This window comes from Oncorhynchus masou, chromosome 7 (genome assembly GCF_036934945.1).
Source record: "Oncorhynchus masou masou isolate Uvic2021 chromosome 7, UVic_Omas_1.1, whole genome shotgun sequence".
NCBI lineage: Eukaryota > Metazoa > Chordata > Actinopteri > Salmoniformes > Salmonidae > Oncorhynchus > Oncorhynchus masou.
The window spans coordinates 16,619,308-16,647,144 of NC_088218.1; the positions used below are offsets into that span (position 1 = coordinate 16,619,308).

The following is a 27,837-nucleotide window of genomic DNA, read 5'->3' on the forward strand; positions in this document are numbered from 1 at the left end:
CTGTCAGACAGAACACTGGCTCTATCTATGTAAAGCTGTCAGACAGAACACTGGCTCTAATTAGTTAAAGATGTCACAAACAACACTGGCTCTATCTATGTAAAGATGTCAGACAGAACACTGGCTCTATCTATGTAAAGCTGTCAGACAGAACACTGGCTGTATCTATGTAAAGCTGTCAGACAGAACACTGGCTCTATCTATGTAAAGCTGTCAGAACGAACACTGGCTCTATCTATGTAAAGCTGTCAGACAGAACACTGGCTCTATCTAGGTAAAGCCGTCACAAACAACACTGTCTCTATCTATGTAAAGCTGTCAAACAGAACACTGGATCTATCTATGTAAAGCTGTCAGACAGAACACTGGCTGTATCTATGTAAAGCAGATGTCACAAACAACACTGTCTCTATCTATGTAAAGCTGTCAGACAGAACACTGGCTCTATCTATGTAAAGCTGTCAGACAGAACACTGGATCTATCTAGGTAAAGATGTCGCAAACAACACTGGTTCTATCTATGTAAAGATGTCAGACAGAACACTGGATCTATCTATGTAAAGCTGTCAGACAGAACACTGGCTGTATCTATGTAAAGCTGTCAGACAGAACACTGGCTCTATCTCGGTAAAGCTGTCAGACAGAACACTGGTTCTATCTATGTAAAGATGTCAGACAGAACACTGGCTCTATCTATGTAAAGATGTCAGACAGAACACTGGCTCTATCTATGTAAAGTTGTCAGACAGAACACTGGCTGTATCTATGTAAAGCTGTCAGACAGAACACTGGCTCTATCTATGTAAAGCTGTCAGAACGAACACTGGCTCTATCTATGTAAAGCTGTCAGACAGAACACTGGCTCTATCTATGTAAAGCTGTCAGACAGAACACTGGCTCTAATTAGTTAAAGATGTCACAAACAACACTGGCTCTATCTATGTAAAGATGTCAGACAGAACACTGGCTCTATCTATGTAAAGCTGTCAGACAGAACACTGGCTGTATCTATGTAAAGCTGTCAGACAGAACACTGGCTCTATCTATGTAAAGCTGTCAGAACGAACACTGGCTCTATCTATGTAAAGCTGTCAGACAGAACACTGGCTCTATCTAGGTAAAGCCGTCACAAACAACACTGTCTCTATCTATGTAAAGCTGTCAAACAGAACACTGGATCTATCTATGTAAAGCTGTCAGACAGAACACTGGCTGTATCTATGTAAAGCAGATGTCACAAACAACACTGTCTCTATCTATGTAAAGCTGTCAGACAGAACACTGGCTCTATCTATGTAAAGCTGTCAGACAGAACACTGGATCTATCTAGGTAAAGATGTCGCAAACAACACTGGTTCTATCTATGTAAAGATGTCAGACAGAACACTGGATCTATCTATGTAAAGCTGTCAGACAGAACACTGGCTGTATCTATGTAAAGCAGATGTCACAAACAACACTGTCTCTATCTATGTAAAGCTGTCAGACAGAACACTGGCTCTATCTATGTAAAGCTGTCAGACAGAACACTGGCTCTATCTCGGTAAAGCTGTCAGACAGAACACTGGTTCTATCTATGTAAAGATGTCAGACAGAACACTGGCTCTATCTATGTAAAGATGTCAGACAGAACACTGGCTCTATCTATGTAAAGTTGTCAGACAGAACACTGGCTGTATCTATGTAAAGCTGTCAGACAGAACACTGGCTGTATCTATGTAAAGCAGATGTCACAAACAACACTGTCTCTATCTATGTAAAGCTGTCAGACAGAACACTGGCTCTATCTATGTAAAGCTGTCAGACAGAACACTGGCTCTATCTAGGTAAAGATGTCGCAAACAACACTGGCTCCATCTCTGTAAAGATGTCAGACAGAACACTGGATCTATCTAAGTAAAGCTGTCAGACAGAACACTGGCTGTATCTATGTACAGCAGATGTCACAAACAACACTGTCTCTATCTATGTAAAGCTGTCAGACAGAACACTGGCTCTATCTATGTAAAGCTGTCAGACAGAACACTGGCTCTATCTCGGTAAAGCTGTCAGACAGAACACTGGTTCTATCTATGTAAAGATGTCAGACAGAACACTGGCTCTATCTATGTAAAGCTGTCACAAACAACACTGGCTCTATCTATGTAAAAATGTCAGACAGAACACTGGCTCTATCTATGTAAAGATGTCACAAACACCACTGGCTCTATCTATGTAAAAATGTCAGACAGAACACTGGTTCTATCTAGGTAAAGATGTCACAAACAACACTGGCTCTATCTATGTAAAGATGTCACAAACAACACCGGCTCTATCTATGTAAAGTTGTCAGACAGAACACTGGTTCTATCTATGTAAAGATGTCACAAACAACACTGGCTCTATCTATGTAAAGCTGTCAGACAGAACACTGGTTCTATCTATGTAAAGCTGTCAGACAGAACACTGGTTCTATCTATGTGAAGCTGTCAGACAGAACACTGGCTCTATCTATGTAAAGTTGTCAGACAGAACACTGGCTCTATCTATGTAAAGCTGTCAGACAGAACACTGGTTCTATCTATGTGACGCTGTCAGACAGAACACTGGCTCTATCTATGTAAAGCTGTCAGACAGAACACTGGCTCTATCTATGTAAAGATGTCAGACAGAACACTGGCTCTATCTATGTAAAGCTGTCACAAACAACACTGGCTCTATCTATGTAAAAATGTCAGACAGAACACTGGCTCTATCTATGTAAAGATGTCACAAACAACACTGGCTCTATCTATGTAAAAATGTCAGACAGAACACTGGTTCTATCTAGGTAAAGATGTCACAAACAACACTGGCTCTATCTATGTAAAGATGTCACAAACAACACTGGCTCTATCTATGTAAAGCTGTCAGACAGAACACTGGTTCTATCTATGTAAAGATGTCACAAACAACACTGGCTCTATCTATGTAAAGCTGTCAGACAGAACACTGGCTCTATCTAGGTAAAGTTGTCAGACAGAACACTGGCTCTATCTATGTAAAGCTGTCAGACAGAACACTGGTCCTATCTTTGTAAAGCTGTCAGACAGAACACTGGCTCTATCTATGTAAAGCTGTCAGACAGAACACTGGCTATATCTATGTAAAGCTGTCAGACAGAACACTGGCTCTATCTAGGTAAAGATGTCACAAACAACACGGGCTCTATCTATGTAAAGATGTCACAAACAACACTGGCTCTATCTATGTAAAGCTGTCAAAGAACATGGTCTATCATGTAAAGATGTCAGACAGAACACTGGCTCTATCTATGTAAAGCTGTCAGACAAACACTGGCTCTAATTAGTTAAAGATGTCACAAACAACACTGGCTCTATCTATGTAAAGATGTCAGACAGAACACTGTCTCTATCTATGTAAAGCTGTCAGACAGAACACTGGCTGTATCTATGTAAAGCTGTCAGACAGAACACTGGCTCTATCTATGTAAAGCTGTCAGAACGAACACTGGCTCTATCTATGTAAAGCTGTCAGACAGAACACTGGCTGTATCTATGTAAAGCTGTCAGACAGAACACTGGCTCTATCTAGGTAAAGACGTCACAAACAACACTGTCTATATCTATGTAAAGCTGTCAAACAGAACACTGGATCTATCTATGTAAAGCTGTCAGACAGAACACTGGCTGTATCTATGTAAAGCAGATGTCACAAACAACACTGTCTCTATCTATGTAAAGCTGTCAGACAGAACACTGGCTCTATCTATGTAAAGCTGTCAGACAGAACCCTGGCTCTATCTAGGTAAAGATGTCCCAAACAACACTGGCTCTATCTATGTAAAGATGTCAGACAGAACACTGGCTCTATCTATGTAAAGCTGTCAGACAGAACACTGGCTGTATCTATGTAAAGGTGTCAGACAGAACATTCGCTGTATCTATGTAAAGCTGTCAGACAGAACACTGGCTCTATCTATGTAAAGCTGTCAGAACGAACACTGGCTCTATCTATGTAAAGCTGTCAGACAGAACACTGGCTGTATCTACGTAAAGCTGTCAGACAGAACACTGGCTCTATCTAGGTAAAGACATCACAAACAACACTGTCTATATCTATGTAAAGCTGTCAAACAGAACACTGGATCTATCTATGTAAAGCTGTCAGACAGAACACTGGCTGTATCTACGTAAAGCTGTCAGACAGAACACTGGCTCTATCTAGGTAAAGATGTCGCAAACAACACTGGCTGTATCTATGTAAAGCTGTCAGACAGAACACTGGCTCTATCTATGTAAAGCTGTCAGAACGAACACTGGCTCTATCTATGTAAAGCTGTCAGACAGAACACTGGCTGTATCTACGTAAAGCTGTCAGACAGAACACTGGCTCTATCTAGGTAAAGACGTCACAAACAACACTGTCTATATCTATGTAAAGCTGTCAAACAGAACACTGGATCTATCTATGTAAAGCTGTCAGACAGAACACTGGCTGTATCTATGTAAAGCAGATGTCACAAACAACACTGTCTCTATCTATGTAAAGCTGTCAGACAGAACACTGGCTCTATCTATGTAAAGCTGTCAGACAGAACACTGGCTCTATCTAGGTAAAGATGTCGCAAACAACACTGGCTCTATCTATGTAAAGATGTCAGACAGAACACTGGCTCTATCTATGTAAAGCTGTCAGACAGAACACTGGTTGTATCTATGTAAAGGTGTCAGACAGAACATTCGCTGTATCTATGTAAAGCTGTCAGACAGAACACTGGCTCTATCTAGGTAAAGATGTCGCAAACAACACTGGCTCTATCTATGTAAAGCTGTCAAACAGAACACTGGCTCTATCTATGTAAAGTTGTCAGACAGAACACTGGCTGTATCTATGTAAAGCTGTCAGACAGAACACTGGCTCTATCTAGGTAAAGATGTCACAAACAACACTGGCTCTATCTATGTAAAGATGTCACAAACAACACTGGCTCTATCTATGTAAAGATGTCAGACAGAACACTGGCTCTATCTATGTAAAGCTGTCAGACAGAACACTGGCTCTAATTAGTTAAAGATGTCACAAACAACACTGGCTCTATCTATGTAAAGATGTCAGACAGAACACTGGCTCTATCTATGTAAAGCTGTCAGACAGAACACTGGCTCTATCTAGGTAAAGTTGTCAGACAGAACACTGGCTCTATCTATGTAAAGCTGTCAGACAGAACACTGGTCCTATCTATGTAAAGCTGTCAGACAGAACACTGGCTCTATCTATGTAAAGCTGTCAGACAGAACACTGGCTGTATCTATGTAAAGCTGTCAGACAGAACACTGGCTCTATCTAGGTAAAGATGTCACAAACAACACTGGCTCTATCTATGTAAAGATGTCAGACAGAACACTGGCTCTATCTATGTAAAGGTGTCAGACAGAACACTGGCTGTATCTATGTAAAGCTGTCAGACAGAACACTGGCTCTGTCTATGTAAAGCTGTCAGACAGAACACTGGCTCTATCTAGGTAAAGACGTCACAAACAACACTGTCTCTATCTATGTAAAGCTGTCAAACAGAACACTGGATCTATCTATGTAAAGCTGTCAGACAGAACACTGGCTGTATCTATGTAAAGCAGATGTCACAAACAACACTGTCTCTATCTATGTAAAGCTGTCAGACAGAACACTGACTCTATCTATGTAAAGCTGTCAGACAGAACACTGGCTCTATCTAGGTAAAGATGTCGCAAACAACACTGGCTCTATCTATGTAAAGATGTCAGACAGAACACTGGATCTATCTATGTAAAGCTGTCAGACAGAACACTGGCTGTATCTATGTAAAGGTGTCAGACAGAACATTGGCTGTATCTATGTAAAGCTGTCAGACAGAACACTGGCTCTATCTATGTAACGCTGTCAGACAGAACACTGGCTCTATCTATGTAAAGCTGTCAGACACACCGCTATCCCTGTCTTTGTGATGGTGTCAATAAAACGTTGTATACCTGTCTAAAGCTAATCTAGCCACAGTCCCAAGCCTTCAGTCTACAGTCTGTCCAGTTCTGTCTGTTTATTCACAGGCTTGGCATGGATTATAAATGGGACAGGTCCTCTCAGACTCCATTCTATCATCTGGTGCCAATGGCTGGATGAGGGGAGATAGATGTGTATATTTGTGTGTGTGTACAATATATCTACCTGGCCAGGTACTGTCCAGAAGAGGGCACTTCCTCTTTGTTAGGTTTGTCGTAACAGTTGACCAGGTTCTGGATCAGAGCCAGGTCTGGCCTCACCTCACTGGCCGACGTCACCGCCTGGCCAATCAACCGCAGTGCGTCTCGGATGTAGAAGGTGATGGGTTTACGACCCACCTAGACACATACACACACTTTTAAATGAGTTTTCAAAGGTCAAATAAAATAAACCAATCTGCCAATCAATGAATCACCCAATCAACCAACCAAATCAATGATTGAATAAATCAACCAATTAATAATCACCTCTCCATAAGCCAATAGGCCGAGGGGCCCGCCCAGCGAGAGGAGAGAGTCAGGTGACAGAGGGTTACCCATAATCCACTGCAGCGCGGGGAGCGAGGGAGCGAGACGCTGGGCGCAGCGGAGGACAGAAGAGAGACATTCTGGGTCGGAACCAAGGATGACCACAGAGGAGAGAGGAGAGGCGGAGCGAAGAAGACGACGGGAGAGGAGAGACAAGACCTCAGCTTCCCTCTTGTCTTCTCTGGTCTCATCACCTGTTTCTTCACTTCTCTCAGCCCCTCTTCCCTCCTCCCCTCTCTCCTCCCTCCTCTCCTCCTTCCCTCTCTCCTCCCTCCTCTCATCCCCTCCTATATGTGTAAGGTTGATGATATCCAGTAGATTCCAGCTTGTTCCTTTCTGTGTCTCTAGATGTTTCAGTAGTCCCTCCCCCCTCTCCTCCCATCCAGGACACACCAGAGCGACTCCCCCTCTACCCCCTTCCTGACCCCTGCCTCCCCCCTCTCTTCTCCCTTCACCCTCTGTCTCCCCCTCTACCCCCTGGAGAACAGAGAGCAGAAGATTGGCCAGGCAAGAGGGTGGAACACGAACTGACATTTGGAGATGGAACCGGTTCTAGGGGGAGAGAGAGAGAACAGAATGTTACTACAATCAAACCATTCTGCAAGACTTTCATAGAGTGATGTTCATAAATCTTGAATGTTGTTGAATGGAGTGAAAGGCTCCTGAGTGAGCTACCTGTGCTCCCTTCTTCCAGACTCTACTTTCCAACCATGTCTTGTTGCTTTACGCCTACTGGCAAAGTCAAGGGTATGTTGCATATGTATACAGGATCTATGGGTTCAGTAAGGAACACATACACACACACCTTATGAATGTAGACAGCGAGGAAATCTGCTAGATGTCTCCAGAGACACGACTGAATTAATACAGTATATATTCCTATACTCATGGGGGTGTACAGGTCTGAATTAATACAGTATATATACATATACTCATGGGGGTGTACAGGTCTGAATTAATATAGTATATATACATATACTCATGGGGGGTGTACAGGTCTGAATTAATACAGTATATATACATATACTCATGGGGGGTGTACAGGTCTGAATTAATACAGTATATATTCCTATACTCATGGGGGGTCTACAGGTCTGAATTAATACAGTATATATACATATACTCATGGGGGGTGTACAGGTCTGAATTAATACAGTATATATACATATACTCATGGGGGTGTACAGGTCTGAATTAATACAGTATATATACATATACTCATGGGGGGTGTACAGGTCTGGAGTGTGGAGGGATGGAGGGATGGGAGGATGGAGGGATGGAGGGGTGGAGGGATGGAGAGATGGGAGGATGGAGGGATGGGAGGATGGAGGGATGGAGGGGTGGAGGGATGGAGGGATGGGAGGATGGAGGGATGGAGGGTGGAGGGATGGAAGGGTGGAGGGATGGGAGGATGGAGGGATGGGAGGATGGAGGGTGGGGGGATGGAGAGATGGAGGGATGGGAGGGTGGAGGGTTGGAAGGATGGAAGGGTGGAGGGATGGAGGGATGGAGGGATGGAGGGGTGGGAGGGTGGAGGGATGGGAGGATGGAGGGAAGGGAGGATGGAGGGTGGAGGGATGGAGGGATGGAGGTTGGAGTGATGGAGGGATGGGAGGATGGAGGGATGGAGGGTGGAGGGATGGAGGGATGGGATGATGGAGGGATGGAGGGTGGAGGGATGGAGGGATGGGAGGATGGAGGGATGGAGGGATGGAGGGGTGGAAGGGGTTCCATTCTGTAAGGTACAGTACCTGTGACTGCTTTTAGCTCCATTGGGAAGGAAACACTGCCGCTACCAAGCTTTTAGATTCATTAAAATAAATAATCCAGTATAGTTTAATACAGAGTGTGATGGCTAACCAACCAGTGTTGTTGTGCAATTATGCTAAACAGCTAATGTTTATTTACTCTTCATTTCCTCACGTCTCCAGGCGTTTAATACAATATTCTGGATTTAAGATTAATTACATTTAATCACACACACACATGTACACAAACAGACATACACACATACACACACAATCAAGGCTGCAGCCTAAGTGGTAAATGGTGTTTATCTCAGTATAACACCATGCTAGCCCACACAGACCTGCCGATGAGAACAGAGATACACACTACTGGGCTTATAGCCAATCACACAACTTTAAAATGACTCAATCTTATTTCACACGTACACACACTTAAAATGTCCAAAGCTAATTTCACATTATCTCACACACTCGCAATGAAAATGTCCAAATCTAATTTCACAGTTAATATTGACGGGTGATGGTGTGTTTATTTGATTTCTACCAGTAAAAAATGACATTTAAATACAGGAAAATTACATCTTCACGAACACACACACACACACACACACACACACACACACACACACACACACACACACACACACACACACACACACACACACACACACACACACACACACACACACACACACACACACACACACACACACACACACACACACACACACACACACACACACACCTAGGGTAGTTAGACAGGAGTTCCACGCCTGCCACCAGTGAGTTGAGTCAATTAACCATAAAGACAGTGATTTTCTATAGTAGGGCGTTAAAGCCTCATAAAAACACCACTGTTGTCTGACAGAACAGCACACTGACACTATAAAATTACAGACTACCGCTGTCTTCCTCTTTCTCTTTCAGCCTCTCTTTCTATCCGTTGTGTGCGTGTGTGTGTGTGTGTGTGTGTGTGTGTGTGTGTGTGTGTGTGTGTGTGTGTGTGTGTGTGTGTGTGTGTGTGTGTGTGTGTGAGTGTTCCTAACCATTTCATAAGACATTGTTCTCAGCACAGCTGAATTATCATTTGCATGATCAAGAAGCGGAGAACATTAGCTATTAGTTTCCCCCCACAGACTGTGACAGTTTAACAGTGGGAAATGGTATCACAGTAGTGAAGCTTTTATCAGAAAAATACCAGATATGTTCCCTGTGGTGTGGATGGTGTGTGAGTGTGTGTGTGTATGGTGTGTGTGTGTGTGTGCGTATGATGTGTCTGTATGGTGTGTGCGTATGATGTGTCTGTATGGTGTGTGCGTATGATGTGTCTGTATGGTGTGTGTGTGTGGTGTGTTTGGTGTGTGTATATGGTGTGTGTGTATGTGTTTGTACGTTGTGTTTGTATGTTGTGTGTGTATTTTGTGTGTGTGTGTGTGTGTACATAGTGTGTATGTTGTGTGTGTATGGTGTGTGTTTGTGTGTGTGCGTATGGTGTGTGTGTGGGCTGTCAATCATATTATCTCACACACTCGCAATGAAAATGTCCAAATCTAATTTCTCAGCTAATACATCCGGCTGTCCCAGAGGGCGGTGCACAATTGGCCCAGCGTGGGCCGGTTTTGGCCGGGGTAGGCCGTCATTGTAAATAAGAATAGGTTCTTAACTGACTTGCTTCGTTAAATAAAGGTTAAAAAAATAAAATAATAATATTGTGTTTATTAGATTTCTACCAGTAAAAAAAGACATGTAAATACCGAAACGCACGCACACACGAACACGCACGCATGAACACGCACGCACGCATGAACACGCACGCATGCATGAACACGCACGCACGAACACGCACGCACGAATACGCACGCACGCACAAACACGCACGCACGCATGAACACGCATGCAGGCACGCATGAACACGCACGCACGAACACGCACGCACGAACACGCACGCACGCAAAAACACGCACGCACGCATGAACACGCATGCAGGCACGCATGAACACGCACGCACGAACACGCACGCACGCATGAACACGCACGCACGCACACACGCATGAACACGCACGCACGCATGAACACGCACGCCTGCACGCATGAACACGCACGCACGCAAGCATGAACACGCACGCATGAACACACACACACACACACACACACACACACACACACACACACACACACCATGTGCAATAATATACTGATTGTTGCCAGCATAATATCATTGCCAGTGTGAGTCATCAATGTGTATGAACTATGTATACGATTACATAATATATATTGTTACATTACTATAACCACAATCCCTCAGTCAGAAAAGGAGAGAAGAGGTGTACAGATGTAGGAACTTACTTTGAGCCACATGGCTACAGCAGGAAAAGAATCCTGCAGCAACAGAAAATGTGAATTATTATATGGATTCTCCTATAATAGGGTGATCAAATTAAGATCTTACAACTGTAAGTAGAATTCAGAGCTCTACCCCATTCTCTTCCTCGACCCGCTCTTGTTATACTCCCTCCCTCCCTCTCTCGGCTCTCTCTCTATCTGTGTTTCTCTCTCTCTCTCTGTCTCTCTGTTTCTCTGTATCTCTCTGTATCTCTCTGTCTCTCTCTCTGTCTCGCTCTCCCTCTCTCCGTCTCTCTCTCTCTCTTTCTTTCTCTCTGTCTCTCTGATATACTAAACAATAACAGGTGCTAAATCAGCTCTATGTCTCCAGAGTTCAGTGAAGCCTGTAGACTCACCCAGCACACCCTGAGGGATACACTGAAAGCTCCTTTCCATAAAATCAACTTGGATTGCAAGGACGTCCTTTATTGTTGTCAAACTGAACTGCCGGTTGGCTGAACTCTGTATGGAACTGTGGTTTACTGTCTGTGTGTTTCATAGTGTTTTTGTCAAAGCGTGTCATGAACTCGAGTAGGGATCTCATTTGATCACCGGCAAAAATGATATTGTCAACGTTTGTGTGATGTCATTACTGCTACCCACACGGGGAGTGTGATGTCATTACTGCTACCCACACTGTGAGTGTGATGTCATTACTGCTACCCACACTGGGAGTGTGATGCCATTATTGCTACCCACAATGGGAATGTGATGTCATTACTGCTACCCACAATGGGAGTGTGATGTCATTACTGCTACCCCCACTGGGAGTGTGATGTTATTACTACTACCCACACTTGGAGTGTGTGATGTCATTACTTCTACCCACATTGGGACTGTGTGATGTCATTACTGCTACCCACAATGGGAGTGTGATGTCATTACTGCTACCTCCACTGGGAGTGTGATGTCATTACTACTACCCACACTAGGAGTGTGTGATGTCATTACTTCTACCCCCACTAGGAGTGTGTGATGTCATGACTACTACCCCCACTGGGAGTGTGATGTCATTACTACTACCCACACTAGGAGTGTGTGATGGCATTACTGCTACCCACACTAGGAGTGTGTGATGTCATTACTGCAACCCACACTAGGAGTGTGTGATGTCATTACTGCTACCGACACTTGGAGTGTGTGATGTCATTACTGCTACCCACACTAGGAGTGTGTGATGTCATTACTGCTACCGACACTAGGAGTGTGTGATGTCATTACTGCTACCCACACTAGGAGTGTGTGATGTCATTACTGCTACCGACACTAGGAGTGTGTGATGTCATTACTGCTACCCCCACTGGGAGTGTGATGTCATTACTGCTACCCCCACTGGGAGTGTGATGTTATTACTACTACCCACACTTGGAGTGTGTGATGTCATTACTTCTACCCACATTAGGACTGTGTGATGTCATTACTGCTACCAACAATGGGAGTGTGATGTCATTACTGCTACCCCCACTGGGAGTGTGATGTCATTACTACTACCCACACTAGGAGTGTGTGATGCCATTACTTCTACCCCACTAGGAGTGTGTGATGTCATGACTACTACCCCCACTGGGAGTATGATGTCATTACTACTACCCACACTAGGAGTGTGTGATGGCATTACTGCTACCCACACTAGGAGTGTGTGATGTCATTACTGCTATCCCCACTGGAAGTGTGTGATGTCATTACTGCTATCCCCACTGGGAGTGTGTGATGTCATTACTGCTACCGACACTAGGAGTGTGTGATGTCATTACTGCTATCCCCACTGAGAGTGTGATGTCATTACTGCTACCCACACTGGGAGTGTGATGTCATTACTGCTACCCACACTGGGAGTGTGATGCCATTACTGATACCCACACTGGGAATGTGATGTCATTACTGCTACCCCCACTGGGAGTGTGATGTCATTACTACTACCCACACTAGGAGTGTGTGATGTCATTACTTCTACCCCCACTAGGAGTGTGTGATGTCATTACTGCTACCCACACTAGGAGTGTGTGATGTCATTACTGCTACCCATACTAGGAGTGTGTGATGTCATTACTGCTACCGACACTAGGAGTGTGTGATGTCATTACTGCTACCCACACTAGGAGTGTGTGATGTCATTACTGCTATCCCCACTAGGAGTGTGTGATGTCATTACTGCTACCCACACTAGGAGTGTGTGATGTCATTACTGCTACCGACACTAGGAGTGTGTGATGTCATTACTGCTACCCACACTAGGAGTGTGTGATGTCATTACTGCTATCCAAACTGGGAGTGTGTGATGTCATTACTGCTATCCCCACTGGGAGTGTGTGATGTCATTACTGCTATCCCCACTGGGAGTGTGTGATGTCATTACTGCTATCCCCACTGGGAGTGTGTGATGTCATTACTGCTATCCCCACTGAGAGTGTGATGTCATTACTGCTACCCACACTGGGAGTGTGATGTCATTACAGCTACCCACACTGGGAGTGTGATGCCATTACTGATATCCACACTAGGAATGTGATGTCATTACTGCTACCCCCACTGGGAGTGTGATGTCATTACTACTACCCACACTAGGAGTGTGTGATGTCATTACTTCTACCCCCACTAGGAGTGTGTGATGTCATGACTACTACCCCCACTGGGAGTGTGATGTCATTACTACTACCCACACTAGGAGTGTGTGATGGCATTACTGCTACCCACACTAGGAGTGTGTGATGTCATTACTGCTACCCACACTAGGAGTGTGTGATGTCATTCCTGCTACCCCCACTGGGAGTGTGATGTTATTACTACTACCCACACTTGGAGTGTGTGATATCATTACTTCTACCCACACTAGGAGTGTGTGATGTCATTACTGCAACCCACACTAGGAGTGTGTGATGTCATTACTGCTACCGACACTTGGAGTGTGTGATTTCATTACTGCTACCCACACTAGGAGTGTGTGATGTCATTACTGCTACCGACACTAGGAGTGTGTGATGTCATTCCTGCTACCCCCACTGGGAGTGTGATGTTATTACTACTACCCACACTTGGAGTGTGTGATGTCATTACTTCTACCCACATTAGGACTGTGTGATGTCATTACTGCTACCAACAATGGGAGTGTGATGTCATTACTGCTACCCCCACTGGGAGTGTGATGTCATTACTACTACCCACACTAGGAGTGTGTGATGTCATGACTACTACCCCCACTGGGAGTATGATGTCATTACTACTACCCACACTAGGAGTGTGTGATGGCATTACTGCTACCCACACTAGGAGTGTGTGATGTCATTACTGCTATCCCCACTGGGAGTGTGTGATGTCATTACTGCTATCCCCACTGGGAGTGTGTGATGTCATTACTGCTACCGACACTAGGAGTGTGTGATGTCATTACTGCTATCCCCACTGAGAGTGTGATGTCATTACTGCTACCCACACTGGGAGTGTGATGTCATTACTGCTACCCACACTGGGAGTGTGATGCCATTACTGATACCCACACTGGGAATGTGATGTCATTACTGCTACCCCCACTGGGAGTGTGATGTCATTACTACTACCCACACTAGGAGTGTGTGATGTCATTACTTCTACCCCCACTAGGAGTGTGTGATGTCATTACTGCTACCCACACTAGGAGTGTGTGATGTCATTACTGCTATCCCCACTGGTAGTGTGTGATGTCATTACTGCTATCCCCACTGGGAGTGTGTGATGTCATTACTGCTACCCACACTAGGAGTGTGTGATGTCATTACTGCTATCCCCACTAGGAGTGTGTGATGTCATTACTGCTACCCACACTAGGAGTGTGTGATGTCATTACTGCTATCCCCACTGGTAGTGTGTGATGTCATTACTGCTATCCCCACTGGGAGTGTGTGATGTCATTACTGCTACCCACACTAGGAGTGTGTGATGTCATTACTGCTATCCCCACTAGGAGTGTGTGATGTCATTACTGCGATCCCCACTGGGAGTGTGTGATGTCATTACTGCGATCCCCACTGGGAGTGTGTGATGTCATTACTGCTATCCCCACTGGGAGTGTGTGATGTCATTACTGCTATCCCCACTAGGAGTGTGTGATGTCATTACTGCTATCCCCACTGGGAGTGTGTGATGTCATTACTGCTATCCCCACTGGGAGTGTGTGATGTCATTACTGCTATCCCCACTGGGAGTGTGTGATGTCATTACTGCTATCCCCACTGGGAGTGTGTGATGTCATTACTGCTATCCCCACTGGGAGTGTGTGATGTCATTACTGCTATCCCCACTGGGAGTGTGTGATGTCATTACTGCTACCCACACTAGGAGTGTGTGATGTCATTACTGCTATCCCCACTAGGAGTGTGTGTTGTCATTACTGCTATCCCCACTGGGAGTGTGTGATGTCATTACTGCTATCACCACTGGGAGTGTGTGATGTCATTACTGTTATCCCCACTGAGAGTGTGTGATGTCATTACTGCTATCCCCACTAGGAGTGTGTGATGTCATTACTGCGATCCCCACTGGGAGTGTGTGATGTCATTACTGCGATCCCCACTGGGAGTGTGTGATGTCATTACTGCTATCCCCACTGGGAGTGTGTGATGTCATTACTGCTATCCCCACTAGGAGTGTGTGATGTCATTACTGCTATCCCCACTGGGAGTGTGTGATGTCATTACTGCTATCCCCACTGGGAGTGTGTGATGTCATTACTGCTATCCCCACTGGGAGTGTGTGATGTCATTACTGCTATCCCCACTGGGAGTGTGTGATGTCATTACTGCTATCCCCACTGGGAGTGTGTGATGTCATTACTGCTATCCCCACTGGGAGTGTGTGATGTCATTACTGCTACCCACACTAGGAGTGTGTGATGTCATTACTGCTATCCCCACTAGGAGTGTGTGTTGTCATTACTGCTATCCCCACTGGGAGTGTGTGATGTCATTACTGCTATCACCACTGGGAGTGTGTGATGTCATTACTGTTATCCCCACTGAGAGTGTGTGATGTCATTACTGCTATCCCCACTAGGAGTGTGTGATGTCATTACTGCTATCCCCACTGGTAGTGTGTGATGTCATTACTGCTATCCCCACTGAGAGTGTGTGATGTCATTACTGCTACCCACACTAGGAGTATGTGATGTCATTACTGCTATCCCCACTAGGAGTGTGTGATGTCATTACTGCTATCCCCACTGGCAGTGTGTGATGTCATTACTGCTATCCCCACTGGGAGTGTGTGATGTCATTACTGCTATCCCCACTGGGAGTGTGTGATGTCATTACTGCTATCCCCACTGGGAGTGTGTGATGTCATTACTGCTATCCCCACTGGGAGTGTGTGATGTCATTTCTGCTACCCACACTAGGAGTGTTTGATGTCATTACTGCTATCCCCACTGAGAGTGTGATGTCATTACTGCTACCCACACTGGGAGTGTGATGTCATTACAGCTACCCACACTGGGAGTGTGATGCCATTACTGATATCCACACTAGGAATGTGATGTCATTACTGCTACCCCCACTGGGAGTGTGATGTCATTACTACTACCCACACTAGGAGTGTGTGATGTCATTACTTCTACCCCCACTAGGAGTGTGTGATGTCATGACTACTACCCCCACTGGGAGTGTGATGTCATTACTACTACCCACACTAGGAGTGTGTGATGGCATTACTGCTACCCACACTAGGAGTGTGTGATGTCATTACTGCTACCCACACTAGGAGTGTGTGATGTCATTCCTGCTACCCCCACTGGGAGTGTGATGTTATTACTACTACCCACACTTGGAGTGTGTGATATCATTACTTCTACCCACACTAGGAGTGTGTGATGTCATTACTGCAACCCACACTAGGAGTGTGTGATGTCATTACTGCTACCGACACTTGGAGTGTGTGATTTCATTACTGCTACCCACACTAGGAGTGTGTGATGTCATTACTGCTACCGACACTAGGAGTGTGTGATGTCATTCCTGCTACCCCCACTGGGAGTGTGATGTTATTACTACTACCCACACTTGGAGTGTGTGATGTCATTACTTCTACCCACATTAGGACTGTGTGATGTCATTACTGCTACCAACAATGGGAGTGTGATGTCATTACTGCTACCCCCACTGGGAGTGTGATGTCATTACTACTACCCACACTAGGAGTGTGTGATGTCATGACTACTACCCCCACTGGGAGTATGATGTCATTACTACTACCCACACTAGGAGTGTGTGATGGCATTACTGCTACCCACACTAGGAGTGTGTGATGTCATTACTGCTATCCCCACTGGGAGTGTGTGATGTCATTACTGCTATCCCCACTGGGAGTGTGTGATGTCATTACTGCTACCGACACTAGGAGTGTGTGATGTCATTACTGCTATCCCCACTGAGAGTGTGATGTCATTACTGCTACCCACACTGGGAGTGTGATGTCATTACTGCTACCCACACTGGGAGTGTGATGCCATTACTGATACCCACACTGGGAATGTGATGTCATTACTGCTACCCCCACTGGGAGTGTGATGTCATTACTACTACCCACACTAGGAGTGTGTGATGTCATTACTTCTACCCCCACTAGGAGTGTGTGATGTCATTACTGCTACCCACACTAGGAGTGTGTGATGTCATTACTGCTATCCCCACTGGTAGTGTGTGATGTCATTACTGCTATCCCCACTGGGAGTGTGTGATGTCATTACTGCTACCCACACTAGGAGTGTGTGATGTCATTACTGCTATCCCCACTAGGAGTGTGTGATGTCATTACTGCTATCCCCACTGGGAGTGTGTGATGTCATTACTGCTATCCCCACTGGGAGTGTGTGATGTCATTACTGCTATCCCCACTAGGAGTGTGTGATGTCATTACTGCTATCCCCACTGGGAGTGTGTGATGTCATTACTGCTATCCCCACTGGGAGTGTGTGATGTCATTACTGCTATCCCCACTGGTAGTGTGTGATGTCATTACTGCTATCCCCACTGGGAGTGTGTGATGTCATTACTGCTATCCCCACTGGGAGTGTGTGATATCATTACTGCTATCCCCACTGGGAGTGTGTGATGTCATTACTGCTACCCACACTAGGAGTGTGTGATGTCATTACTGCTATCCCCACTAGGAGTGTGTGTTGTCATTACTGCTATCCCCACTGGGAGTGTGTGATGTCATTACTGCTATCACCACTGGGAGTGTGTGATGTCATTACTGTTATCCCCACTGAGAGTGTGTGATGTCATTACTGCTATCCCCACTAGGAGTGTGTGATGTCATTACTGCTATCCCCACTGGTAGTGTGTGATGTCATTACTGCTATCCCCACTGAGAGTGTGTGATGTCATTACTGCTACCCACACTAGGAGTGTGTGATGTCATTACTGCTATCCCCACTAGGAGTGTGTGATGTCATTACTGCTATCCCCACTGGCAGTGTGTGATGTCATTACTGCTATCCCCACTGGGAGTGTGTGATGTCATTACTGCTATCCCCACTGGGAGTGTGTGATGTCATTACTGCTATCCCCACTGGGAGTGTGTGATGTCATTACTGCTATCCCCACTGGGAGTGTGTGATGTCATTTCTGCTACCCACACTAGGAGTGTTTGATGTCATTACTGCTATCCCCACTAGGAGTGTGTGATGTCATTACTGCTATCCCCACTGGGAGTGTGTGATGTCATTACTGCTATCCCCACTGGGAGTGTGTGATGTCATTACTGCTACCCACACTAGGAGTGTGTGATGTCATTACTGCTATCCCCACTAGGAGTGTGTGTTGTCATTACTGCTATCCCCACTGGGAGTGTGTGATGTCATTACTGCTATCACCACTGGGAGTGTGTGATGTCATTACTGCTATCCCCACTGGGAGTGTGTGATGTCATTACTGCTATCCCCACTGGGAGTGTGTGATGTCATTACTTCTATCCCCACTGGGAGTGTGTGATGTCATTACTGCTATCCCCACTGGGAGTGTAATGTCATTACTGCTATCCCCACTGGGAGTGTGTGATGTCATTACTGCTATCCCCACTGGGAGTGTGATGTCATTACTGCTATCCCCACTGGGAGTGTGTGATGTCATTACTGCTATCCCCACTGGGAGTGTGTGATGTCATTACTTCTATCCCCACTGGGAGTGTGATGTCATTACTGCTATCCCCACTGGGAGTGTGTGATGTCATTACTGCTATCCCCACTGGGAGTGTGATGTCATTACTGCTATCCCCACTGGGAGTGTGTCATGTCATTACTGCTATCCCCACTGGGAGTGTGTGTCACGCCTTGGTCTTAGTATTTTGTGTTTAAGTTAATTGTTGGTCAGGCCAGGGTGTGACATGGGTTTATGTTATTGTGTTGTCGTATTGGGGGTTTTGTAGGCATTGGGATTGTGGTTGATTAGGGGTGTGTTTAGTTTAGGTTTGGCTGCCTGAGACGGTTCTCAATCAGAGTCAGGTGATTCTTGTTGTCTCTGATAGGGAACCGTATTTAGGTAGCCTGGGTTTCACTGTGTATTTCGTGGGTGATTGTTCCTGTCTCTGTGTAGTTTCACCAGATAGGCTGTACTTAGGTTTCACGTTCCGTTTTGTTGTTTTGTATTTTGTCTCAGTATTTTCATGTATTCGTCATTTGTTTTCATTAAACAACATGAGTAACCAACACGCTACATTTCGGTCCGACTCTCTTGCAACAAATGAAGAACGCCGTTACAGAATCACCCACCACACAGACCGAGCAGCGTGTTAACAGGCAGCGACAGCAGGAGCAGCGAAGGGAGGTCGTTATGGACAGCAGAAGCATGGAGTATACGACGTGGGATGAAATAGACAGGTGGGCGGTCGACCCAGAGAGAGAGCCGGAGCCCGCCTGGGATTCGCTGGAGCAGTGCGAAGAGGGCTATAGGAGAATGGAGTTGGAGAGGCAATCACGACGGCACAGAGGAAAGCCCGTGAATCAGCCCAAAAAAATTATTGGGGGGGGCTCAGAGGGAGATTGGCTGAGTCAGGAGACAGACCTGAGCCAACTCTCCCTGTTTATCGTGAGGAGCCAAGGAGGAGACCAGAACCGGTGTTGGAGGTGAGCGAAGCAGAGACTGTGAAAGGAGTTAATGGGGAAATTGGAGGAGAGAGTAATGAGGGAGTTGCTAGTTTGGTGCTTTAAGTACAATATTCGTCCGACAGAGCGTGTCGGGGATTTAATGGCACCTGGGTCAGCGCTCCATACTAGTCCTGAGGTGCGTGTTAGTCGGCTGGTGAAAAACGTGCCAGCCTCACGCACTAGGCCTCCTGTGTACCTACCTAGCCTTGCACGTCCTGTGCCAGTCCTGCTCTCAGGCTCTCCAGTACACCTTCACGGTCCAGTCCATCCTGTGCCACCTTCGCACACCAGTCCTCCGGTGGCAGCTCCCCGCACCAGGCTTCATGTGCGTGTCCTCGATCCAGTACCACCAGTTCCAGTACCACGCACCAGGCCTTCAGTGCACCTCGCCTGTTCAGCGCAGCCAGCGCTTTCTCCCTCTCCTGCGCTGTTGGAGTCTCCCGCCTGTTCAGCGCTTCTAGAGCCTTCCTCCTCTACAGCGCTGCTGGAGTCTCCTGTCTGTTCAGCGCTATAAGAGCCTTTCTCCTCTCCTGCGCTAACGGAGTCTCCCGCCTCTTCAGCGCTTCTAGAGCATTCCTCCTCTACAGCGCTGCCGGAGTCTCCTGTCTGTTCAGCGCTATCAGAGCCTTTCTCCTCTCCTGCGCTACCGGAGTCTACCGCCTCTTCAGCGCTTCTAGAGCCTTCCTCCTCTACAACGCTGCTGGAGTCTCCTGTCTGTTCAGCGCTATCAGAGCCTTTCTCCTCTCCTGCGCTACCGGAGTCTCCCGCCTCTTCAGCGCTTCTAGAGCCTTCCTCCTCTACAGCGTTGCCGGAGCCTCCTGCCTGTTCGGAGCAGCCTGAGCTGCCAGTCTGCATGGAGCAGCCAGAGCTGCCAGTCTGCATGGAGCAGCAGGAGCTGCCAGTCTGCATGGAGCTGTCAGTCTGCAAGGAGCTGCCAGTCTGCAAGGAGCTGCCAGTCTGCAAGTAGCTGCCAGTCTGCAAGGAGCTGCCAGAGCTGTTAGTCTGCATGGAGCAGCCAGAGCTGTCAGTCTGCAAGGAGCTGCCAGTCTGCATGGAGCTGCCAGTCTGCATGGAGCTGCCAGTCTGCAAGGAGCTGCCAGTCTGCAAGGAGCTGCCAGTCTGCAAGGAGCTGCCAGAGCTGTTAGTCTGCATGGATCAGCCAGAGCTGTCAGTCTGTAAGAAGCCGCCAGAGCTGTCAATCTGCATGGAGCAGCCAGAGCCGCCAGTCAGCATGGAGCAGCCAGAGCCGTCAGTCAGCATGAAGCAGCCAGAGCCGTCAGTCTGCCAGGATCCGCCAGTCAGCCAGACTCTTCCAGATCTGCCAGTCAGCCAGACTCTTCCAGATCTGCCAGTCAGCCAGACTCTTCCAGATCTGCCAGTCAGCCAGACTCTTCCAGATCTGCCAGTCAGCCAGACTCTTCCAGATCTGCCAGTCAGCCAGACTCTTCCAGATCTGCCAGTCAACCAGACTCTTCCAGATCCGCCAGTTAGCCAGGATCTTCCAGATCTGCTAGTCAACCACTCTTCCAGATCTGCTAGTCAATAAGACTCTTCCAGATCCGCCAGTCAGCCAGGATCTGCCAGAACTGCCAGCCAGCCAGGATCTGCCGGATTCAACTGCCTGGCTGGGCTTCCTCTCAGTGCTGGGCTGCTTTAAGTCAGTCCCGAGCTGCCCCTCAGTCCTGAGCTGCCCCTCAGTCCCGAGCTTCCCCTCAGTCCCGAGCTGCTTCAGTCCCGAGCTGCCCCTCAGTCCCGAGCTGCCCCTCAGTCACGAGCTACTCCTCAGTTCAGTGGGGTTCTGGGTGAGGACTATTAGGCCATGGTCGGCGGCGAGGGTGGATTATCCCAGGACGCGAAGGGGAGGAACTATGACATTTATGGAGTGGGGTCCACGTCCCGAGCCGGAACCGACCACCATGGACAGACGCCCACCCGGACCCTCCCTATGGTTTTGAGGTGCGTCCGGGAGTCCGCACCTTAGGGGGGGGTTCTGTCACGCCTTGGTCTTAGTATTTTGTTTTAGTTAATTAGTTGGTCAGGCCAGGGTGTGACATGGGTTTATGTTATTGTGTTGTAGTATTGGGGGTTTTGTAGGCATTGGGATTGTGGTTGATTAGGGGTGTGTTTAGTTTAGGTTTGGCTGCCTGAGGCGGTTCTCAATCAGAGTCAGGTGATTCTTGTTGTCTCTGATATGGAACCGTATTCAGGTAGCCTGGGTTTCACTGTGTATTTCGTGGGTGATTGTTCCTGTCTCTGTGTAGTTTCACCAGATAGGCTGTACTTAGGTTTCACGTTCCGTTTTGTTGTTTTGTATTTTGTCTCAGTATTTTCATGTATTCGTCATTTGTTTTCATTAAACAACATGAGTAACCAACACGCTGCATTTCGGTCCGACTCTCTTGCAACAAACGAAGAACGCCGTTACAGTGTGTGATGTCATTACTGCTATCCCCACTGGGAGTGTGTGATGTCATTACTGCTATCCCCACTGGGAGTGTGTGATGTTATTACTGCTATCTTCACTGGGAGTGTGTGATGTTATTACTGCTATCCCCACTGGGAGTGTGTGATGTCATTACTGCTACCCACACTGGGAGTGTGAGATGTCATTACCGCTATCCCCACTGGGAGTGTGTGATGTCATTACTGCTACCCACACTGGGAGTGTGTGATGTCATTACCGCTACCCCCACTGGGAGTGTGTGATGTCATTACTGCTATCACCACTAGGAGTGTGTGATGTCATTACTGCTATCCCCACTGGGAGTGTGATGTCATTACTGCTACCCACACTAGGAGTGTGTGATGTCATTACCGCTATCCCCACTGGGAGTGTGTGATGTTATTACTGCTATCCCCACTAGGAGTGTGTGATGTTATTACTGCTATTCCCACTGGGAGTGTGTGATGTTATTACTGCTATCCCCACTAGGAGTGTGTGATGTCATTACTGCTATCCCCACTGGGAGTGTGTGATGTCATTACTGCTATCCCCACTGGGAGTGTGTGATGTTATTACTGCTATCCCCACTAGGAGTGTGTGATGTCATTACTGCTATCCCCACTGGGAGTGTGATGTTATTACTTAACCCCACTGGGAGTGTGATGTTATTACTGCTATCCCCACTGGGAGTGTGTGATGTTATTACTGCTATCCCCACTGGGAGTGTGTGATGTCATTACTGCTATCCCCACTGGGAGTGTGTGATGTTATTACTGCTATCCCCACTAGGAGTGTGTGATGTCATTACTGCTATCCCCACTGGGAGTGTGATGTTATTACTTAACCCCACTGGGAGTGTGATGTTATTACTGCTATCCCCACTGGGAGTGTGTGATGTTATTACTGCTATCCCCACTGGGAGTGTGTGATGTTATTACTGCTATCCCCACTGGGAGTGTGTGATGTTATTACTGCTATTCCCACTGGGAGTGTGTGATGTTATTACTGCTATCCCCACTAGGAGTGTGTGATGTCATTACTGCTATCCCCACTGGGAGTGTGATGTTATTACTTAACCCCACTGGGAGTGTGATGTTATTACTGCTATCCCCACTGGGAGTGTGTGATGTTATTACTGCTATCCCCACTAGGAGTGTGTGATGTCATTACTGCTATCCCCACTGGGAGTGTGATGTTATTACTTAACCCCACTGGGAGTGTGATGTTATTACTGCTATCCCCACTGGGAGTGTGTGATGTTATTACTGCTATCCCCACTGGGAGTGTGTGATGTCATTACTGCTGTCCCCACTGGGAGTGTGATGTTATTACTTAACCCCACTGGGAGTGTGATGTTATTACTTAACCCCACTGGGAGTGTGTTGTTATTACTTAACCCCACTGGGAGTGTGTTGTTATTACTTAACCCCACTGGGAGTGTGTTGTTATTACTTAACCCCACTGGGAGTGTGATGTTATTACTTAACCCCACTGGGAGTGTGTTGTTATTACTTAACCCCACTGGGAGTGTGTTGTTATTACTTAACCCCACTGGGAGTGTGTTGTTATTACTTAACCCCACTGGGAGTGTGTTGTTATTACTTAACCCCACTGGGAGTGTGATGTTATTACTGCTACCCACACTAGGAGTGTGATGTTATTACTGCTACCCACACTAGGAGTGTGATGTTATTACTGCTATCCCCACTGAGAGTGTGATGTTATTACTGCTACCCACACTAGGAGTGTGATGTTATTACTTAACCCCACTGGGAGTGTGTGATGTCATTACTGCTATCCCCACTAGGAGTGTCACAGGAAGCAGCATATTTATTTTCTACACCACATGACACTACACTGCCTAATGAGGTGTCTGGAGCTTTTGGGGAGGTTTGGTTGTTTACTTGTTGGTGTGTGTGTGTGTGTGTGTGTGTGTGTGTGTGTGTGTGTGTGTGTGTGTGTGTGTGTGTGTGTGTGTGTGTGTGTGTGTGTGTGTGTGTGTGTGTGTGTGTGTGTGTGTGTATGATATTTCTGCTAGACTTCCTAATAAAAATGATCCCTCTTTTTCTGTGGAGTCAGACACTTAGGAGTAATGTAATAAACCAGAAAGATGGGAGTCATTTTGGGACTTGTGTGTGTTTGTATGTGTGTGTGAGTGAGTGTGTCTGTGTGTGTGTGTGTGTGTGTGTGTGTGTGTGTGTGTGTGTGTGTGTGTGTGTGTGTGTGTGTGTGTGTGTGTGTGTGTGTGTGTGTGTGTGTGTGTGTGTGTGTGTGTGTGTGTGTGTGTGTGTGTGTGTGTGTGTGTGTGTGTATGTGTGTGTGTGGCAAATGACCTGCCCTGATTCAACCAATCAGCAGAGTTCTCCACCCTGAATACCCATCATCCATATCTGTTAAAGAAAAATGAGAAGGGAGAGAGAAGGAGAGAGAGACTAAAGGAGAGAGTGAGGTAGAGAAAAGGGAGAGAGAAAGAGAACAGAGAAAGAGTGAGAGAGTGAGGGACAGTGTGATATTAGATTTATAATAGAATGCATGGTCATTTTGTGACAACCTGCCCTTGTTCTTCAGAAGTGGAGCTCTGTGATGTTCAATTATATGATATAACTGGGTGGATTAAAGGCTGTTTGAGGGGAAGATGTGTGTTCAGTATTGAATTACAGACAAGATTCTCCTGTTTAGGCCAAATTCTATGGAAAAACTCCTGGCCCTAACAAAGAACTGTTCTGAGAGCCTGATTGTGGAAAAGGTTTTGAGTGCTTGATTTATCTGTCATTAACCTCCTACACAGGTAGAATTGACACTGTATTCTATATTCATTTAAGAGGAGGAGCATAACTCTGTCCTTATCAGAGACAGAGACAGCAGAGTGGTCCAGAACAGAGGAGAGATTCCAACACTTTAGATTACAGACACGTTTCAAGAACAGAGAAACTAACACAAAGTAGTCATATATCCCTGACTGAGAAGACTGAACTCAAAGTCACAACTCATTTAGCTTCATAATCAATTGCCTTCTGGGAGATCTTTCTCAGTGTGTGTGTGTGTGTGTGTATTTGTGTGTGTGTGTGTGTGTGTGTGTGTGTGTGTGTGTGTGTGTGTGTGTGTGTGTGTGTGTGTGTGTGTGTGTGTGTGTGTGTGTGTGTGTGTGTGTGTGTGTGTGTGTGTGTGTGTGTGTGTGTGTGTGTGTGTTAAAGGAATGAATGTGTGTGTGAGTCAGCGCTCAGCATGGCCTGAGACAGAATGTTAATGTATGAAACGGCAGATAAGATAATGCAGATAAGGCAAGATTAACGATCATATTGAAATTAATGTTTAATTAACTGGAATTAGATGATCATCTCTCGGGATCTCATCTCCATAGTAAGTAGGCTGCTACTCTAGACTGCTCACATTCAGGTAGACGGTGTGTGTGTGTGTTCTGGAGATTGTCAGATCTTTCTGCCCAGAATATTTCAACATTAATTATACTTTGTGCCTGCTTGCGTGACAAACTTCATCCACAACAAAGTGTGAAGTATTGAAAATAAGGAGGGTGGGACAAAACACAAGCAGCTGGCACTATCACTTTATTTCTCAGAAGCTAGCGCCCTGACAACCACTCTCTTCTCCTCTCCTCTCACCTCTTCTCCTCTCCTCTCCTGTCCTCTATTCTCCTCTTTTCTCCTTCATTTCCTCTCCTGTCGTATCCTCTCTTATCCCCTCCCCGCCCATCCTCTCATCTCCTCCCCTCTCCTCTCTTCTCCCCTACTCTCCTCTCTTCTCCCCTCCTGTCATCTCCTCTCTTCTCTTCTCCCCTCCTCTGCTCCCCTCTCTTCTCCCCTCCTCTCCTCTTCTCTTCTCTTCTCCCCTACTCTGCTCTCCTCTCTTCTCCCCTCCTGTCACCTCCTCTCTTCTCTTCTCCCCTCCTCTCCTCTCTTCTCTTCTCCCCTCCTGTCATCTCCTCTCTTCTCTTCTCCCCTCCTCTGCTCCCCTCTCTTCTCCCCTCCTCTCCTCTTCTCTTCTCTTCTCCCCTACTCTGCTCTCATCTCTTCTCCCCTCCTGTCACCTCCTCTCTTCTCTTCTCCCCTCCTCTTCTCTCTTCTCCCCTCCTGTCATCTCCTCTCTTCTCTTCTCCCCTCCTCTGCTCTCCTCTCTTCTCTCCTCCTGTCATCTCCTCTCCTCTCTTCTCCCCTCCTCTGCTCTCCTCTCTTCTCCCCTCCTGTCATCTCCTCTCCTCTCTTCTCTTCTCCCCTCCTGTCATCTCCTCCCCTCTCTACTCCCCTCCTCTGCTCTCCTCTCTTCTCCCCTCCTGTCATCTCCTCTCTTCTCTTCTCCCCTCCTGTCATCTCCTCTCTTCACTTCTCCCCTCCTCTGCTCTCCTCTCTTCTCCCCCCCTGTCATCTCCTCTCTTCTCCCATCCTGTCATCTCCTCCCCTCCCCTCTCTTCTCCCCTACTCTCCTCTCTTCTCCCCTCCTGTCATCTCCTCTCTTCTCCCCTCCTGTCATCTCCTCTCTTCTCCCCTCCTGTCATCTCCTCTCTTCTCCCCCCCTGTCATCTCCTCTCTTATCCCCTCCTCTCATCTCCTCCCCTCCCTCTCTTCTCCCCTACTCTCCCCTCTTCTCCCCTCCTGTCATCTCCTCTCTTCTCTTCTCCCCTCCTCTGCTCTCCTCTCTTCTCCCCTCCTGTCATCTCCTCCCCTCTCTTCTCCCCTCCTCTGCTCTCCTCTCTTCTCCCCTCCTGTCATCTCCTCTCTTCTCTTCTCCCCTCCTCTGCTCTCCTCTCTTCTCCCTTCCTGTCATCTCCTCTCCTCTCTTCTCCCCTCCTGTCATCTCCTCTCCTCTCTTCTCCCCTCCTGTCATTTCCTCTCTTCTCTTCTCCCCTCCTCTGCTCTCCTCTCTTCTCCCCTCCTGTCATCTCCTCTCTTCTCTTCTCCCCTCCTCTGCTCCCCTCTCTTCTCCCCTCTTCTCCTCTCTTCTCTCCTCCTCTGCTCTCCTCCCCTACTCTCCTCTCTTCTCCCCTCCTGTCATCTCCTCTCTTCTCTTCTCCCCTCCTCTGCTCTCCTCTCTTCTCCCCTCCTGTCATCTCCTCTCTTCTCCCCCCTCTCCTCTCTTCTCCCCTCCTCTCCTCTCAGCTCTGTTTTTTTCTGATAACATGATTTCATGGTAAATTCAAATCTCATGTGTGTTAGGTGTTTGTCCCTGACATTTTCACGCTGTCTGCTCCAAGTGAACGGTGTTTGGTGGCGTGAGGCGATGGGAGAGACATTGGCAGGTGAGCTTGCATGCATGTGTGTTTGTGTGTGTGTGTGCAGGGGGGGGGGGTGAATGGCATAAATGATTCTCAAGTGAAGTGCGTATGGTTCTTAAATGTAGAGTAACATTTGGGAATTTGGCACTATCAGATTTTAACACACTTCAGAGAGCGAAAGAGATTTGAGAGAGAGAGAGAGAGAGAGAGAGAGAGAGAGAGAGAGAGAGTAAAAGAGGAAGGCCTTCAATGAGAAGACCGTTAAAGTGACAGAACGACACACAGACAGAGAGAATAACAGACAGAATGACATTCACGGAACACAACATCTGACATTCCATTCTGACTGTGAATGTTGTTTGTCCAACTAGCAGGTGGAT

At 46.9% G+C, this 27,837-nt stretch overlaps 1 protein-coding gene across 1 annotated transcript in view; it reads right to left on the reverse strand.

Annotated features, from left to right (window-relative positions):
• LOC135543069 (glutamate receptor ionotropic, NMDA 3B-like) overlaps nucleotides 1-27,837 on the reverse strand; it is a 114,319-nt gene that overhangs the window by 70,530 nt on the left and 15,952 nt on the right. The window contains exons 3-6 of the mRNA XM_064970165.1: nucleotides 7,020-7,097; nucleotides 6,825-6,965; nucleotides 6,486-6,713; nucleotides 6,184-6,356 (exon numbers count right to left, since the gene is read on the reverse strand). Of these exons, the coding sequence (XP_064826237.1) occupies nucleotides 6,184-6,356; nucleotides 6,486-6,713; nucleotides 6,825-6,965; nucleotides 7,020-7,097 (620 nt within the window). The remainder of the gene's footprint in view (nucleotides 1-6,183; nucleotides 6,357-6,485; nucleotides 6,714-6,824; nucleotides 6,966-7,019; nucleotides 7,098-27,837) is intronic.